Source organism: Chaetura pelagica, unplaced genomic scaffold, assembly GCF_000747805.2.
Source record: "Chaetura pelagica isolate M959 unplaced genomic scaffold, ChaPel_1.0 scaffold856, whole genome shotgun sequence".
Classification (NCBI taxonomy): Eukaryota; Metazoa; Chordata; class Aves; order Apodiformes; family Apodidae; genus Chaetura; species Chaetura pelagica.
The window spans coordinates 60,798-64,084 of record NW_009953790.1 but is presented as its reverse complement, the minus strand read 5'-3'; the positions used below and the strand labels follow the sequence as shown (position 1 = coordinate 64,084).

The 3,287-nt window shown below is 53.3% G+C and overlaps 1 protein-coding gene across 1 annotated transcript in view; it reads right to left on the bottom strand.

The window, feature by feature from the left end:
• Positions 1-3,287, bottom strand: part of ZDHHC1 (zinc finger, DHHC-type containing 1) — a 24,208-nt gene that overhangs the window by 16,876 nt on the left and 4,045 nt on the right. Inside the window, exons 3-5 of the mRNA XM_010001044.1 lie at positions 2,680-2,781; positions 1,512-1,636; positions 606-764 (exon numbers count right to left, since the gene is read on the bottom strand). Of these exons, the coding sequence (XP_009999346.1) occupies positions 606-764; positions 1,512-1,636; positions 2,680-2,781 (386 nt within the window). The remainder of the gene's footprint in view (positions 1-605; positions 765-1,511; positions 1,637-2,679; positions 2,782-3,287) is intronic.

The window sequence follows — 3,287 nt, the reverse complement described above, 5'->3', positions numbered from 1 at the left end:
TCCCTCCCTGCCCTTGTCCCAAGTCCCTCCCCAGCTTTCCTGGAGCCCCTTCAGGCCCTGGAAGGTGCTCTAAGGTCTCCCTGGAGCCTTCTCTTCTCCAGGCTGAACACCCCAACTCTCCCAGCCTGGCTCCAGAGCAGAGCTGCTCCAGCCCTTGGATCATCTCTGTGGCCTCCTCTGGACTCTCTCCAACAGCTCCATGTCCCTCTTATCTTGAGGGTAACAGAGAAACAGACTCCCTCCCACAACAGAAGGCCAGGAGCACAGGGCCCCACAAAGGCCCATGTGTGGAGCCAGCCTAGATCTGCCATCCCTGGCACTAACCAGTTCATCCCACCCAGCCACTACAGCTCTCCTACCTGCTTTCAGTCCCAGGATAACACAGCCCAGAGCCAGGAACGCACAGGCCCCAGGCAAACCCTGCATTGCACAGGCACTGATAAGCCCACCTGGTGCTGGGGGAAAATCAGATGTAGGTTAAACCTCAATTTTTCTACCTCTCCAGTTGCCATCTTGCACCATCTGTGCACTTTTGTGACACGGGTGGACACCAGTGCATGTAGAAGAAGCAGAAGAAGCAAATGAAACAGGAACACAACACCTACTGAGATAGATGTGAAAGATCAAGAGGTGGCCAAGCAGGATCACAGTCATGAGGCTCAGAAGAATGAAGATCCCAGCTGTCACCAAAATGGCAGGTGCCTGAGTCTCAACAGGAGCTGCAGGAAGGAACACGAACCAGGAGTCTGTGTGGTTCTTCAGAGCTGGAACACAAACAGAGCTGGAGGTGAGGAGGTGGTCCAGGTATTCAATCCTTCTAACTAACAGCCGAAAATGTTAATTCAAAAGTAGCTGCAAATGCATCATCATAGAATCACAGACTGGTTCAGGCTGGAAGGGACCTTAAAGACCATCAGGTTCCAACCCCTTTGCATGGGCAGGGACACCTCCCACCAGCCCAGGTTGCTCCAAGCCCCATCCAACCTGCCCTTCAACACTGCCAGGGATGGGGCAGCCACAGCTTCCCTGGGCAACCTGGGCCAGGCTCTCACCACCCTCACACCAAACAATTTCCTCCTCATGTCTCACCTCAACCTCCCTCTTCCAGTTTTAATCCCTTCCCCCTTGTCCTCTCCCTCCCTGCCCTTGTCCCAAGCCCCTCCTCAGCTTTCCTGGAGCCCCTTCAGGCACTGGAAGGTGCTCTAAGGTCTCCCTGGAGCCTTCTCTTCTCCAGGCTGAACACCCCAACTCTCCCAGCCTGGCTCCAGAGCAGAGCTGCTCCAGATCATGCACTGGAGGCCTTGGAAATCCTGTCTCTGCAAGACCTTTAGGAAGGTCTCAGGAAGGAAAGACGTTCCACCCAGCTGAAACTGGACAACACTCTTGCAGAAACATCAAACCGAAGGAGTAAGGAATGGAGCTTCTCCTCAGTGGGAGAAGCCCAAAGGATGTGCTCCTGCCTGGAGCCAGGCTGGCTGGGTGAGAGGGGCCCAAGGGGAGCAGGGCAGTACCGTGGAAGTGAGGGTGGGAGCGCAGCGCCGCGGGGTCGATGAAGAACTGCACCAGGACGTAGCAAGCGACCAGCAGCAGAGGGGCCAGGCCCAGGATGGCAGAGAGGACACTGTTCAGAAAGAGCCTGCCAGGAAGGGGAGACATCTGAGGGGCTTCAAGCACAGCACACACACAGAGTTCAGAATCACCATGGTTATATGGCCGGCTACGCCTGTTGTGGTGACGTGATCATAGAAACATCACAGAATCCCAGACTGGTTTGGGTTGAAAGGGACATTAAAGATCATCCAGTCCCAACCCCCTGCATGGGCAGGGACACCTCCCACCTGCCCAGGCTGCTCCAAGCCCCATCCAACCTGCCCTTCAACACTGCCAGGGATGGGGCAGCCACAGCTTCCCTGGGCAGCCTGGGCCAGGCTCTCACCACCCTCACACCAAACAATTTCCTCCTCACGTCCCACCTCAATCTCCCTCTTCCAGTTTTAATCCATCCCCCTTCTCCTCTCCCTAGAAGTCCTTGTCAAAACTCCCTCCCCAGTTTTCTTGGAGGCCCTACCTTGTAGGCCCTGGCTAACAGTCTGTCTTCTGATTCATCATCCCAAGGGACTAAACTGTGACCCTTTGGACCACCCATGGTTACAAAACAGCCAGCTCTTCTAGAACAGCCAGAAACCTGCAGGCAGTGCAACGTGGCACCCAGTAGCACCAGCTCCTTGCTTCCCACCTGGTTTTAGGGCAGGGAAGTAAACAGAGAAACAATAACCAGCCTCTTTATTCCTCATCTCAAACCTGGCCCAGGGTCCCTCCGTGCTGCTGGAGCTCCTGCAGGTTGTTTCAGAGACTGGAACAGCACAGTCATGGTTCTATGCCCACTCCAGCTCTCCAAAGCATTAAGGACACCCAAATAACATCCCATAAGCTTTTCCTAATACCAAATAATAAGATTATGTTCAGCTACAAAACTCCAAGTGCAGGAGCTTTACCCCTGGTTATCTGAATGTCACCACCACGGTTGCATTTTCCAACTGGTATTCTAGTGACTGATTTTATTCAGCTGGGTCCTGAAGGAAAAGTGTGGGTGAGCACAACCTGGAGTGAGGTGCAGGAGGATCTTAGGAAGAGAAGAGGGGACATTACTGTGGTCCTGTCACAAGGCCAGGCTCTTACCAGTAATTCCTCTCCCCCACACAGTTGTTGAGCCATTTGCAGTGGTGATCAAAGCCACACACACACTTGTTGCAAGTCCCACAGTGCTTTGACTTGGCACTCCTGCCAAAGAAAGGGTGGCATTAGCACATCCAGTGACACAAACGCAGCAGTAGAGACCCTGGTACTAGAGAGAGAACCTTCTCCACCAGGAATACCCCAACAGTCAAATGTATCAACCCTATTGGCCATTAACCCAGAGTCACACAGAATTACCTTGGTTGGAAAAGACCTTCAAGATCATCGAGTCCAACCACAGTTCCCAACACTGCAAAACGTTCATTTCAATGCACAGTTTCTGAGTTGGAGATGGTTGGTTTCTTCTTTGAGATTGCTTCAGCACTTCTACAGAGCTTGGTCTGAACGTCTGCCCTCCAGCATTCCCTGCTGCTGTCCTGGCCCCCAGCCAGGCAGAGCACACACACAGGAGTGACAAACACCAAGAATAACCAGGTGACAGGAACAGCACAGTCCTCTCCACAACACATGAGTAATTAAAGCACAGAATCACAGAGTGGTGGGGTTGGAAGGGATGTCTGGAGATCATCTAGTCCAACCCCCTGCCAGAG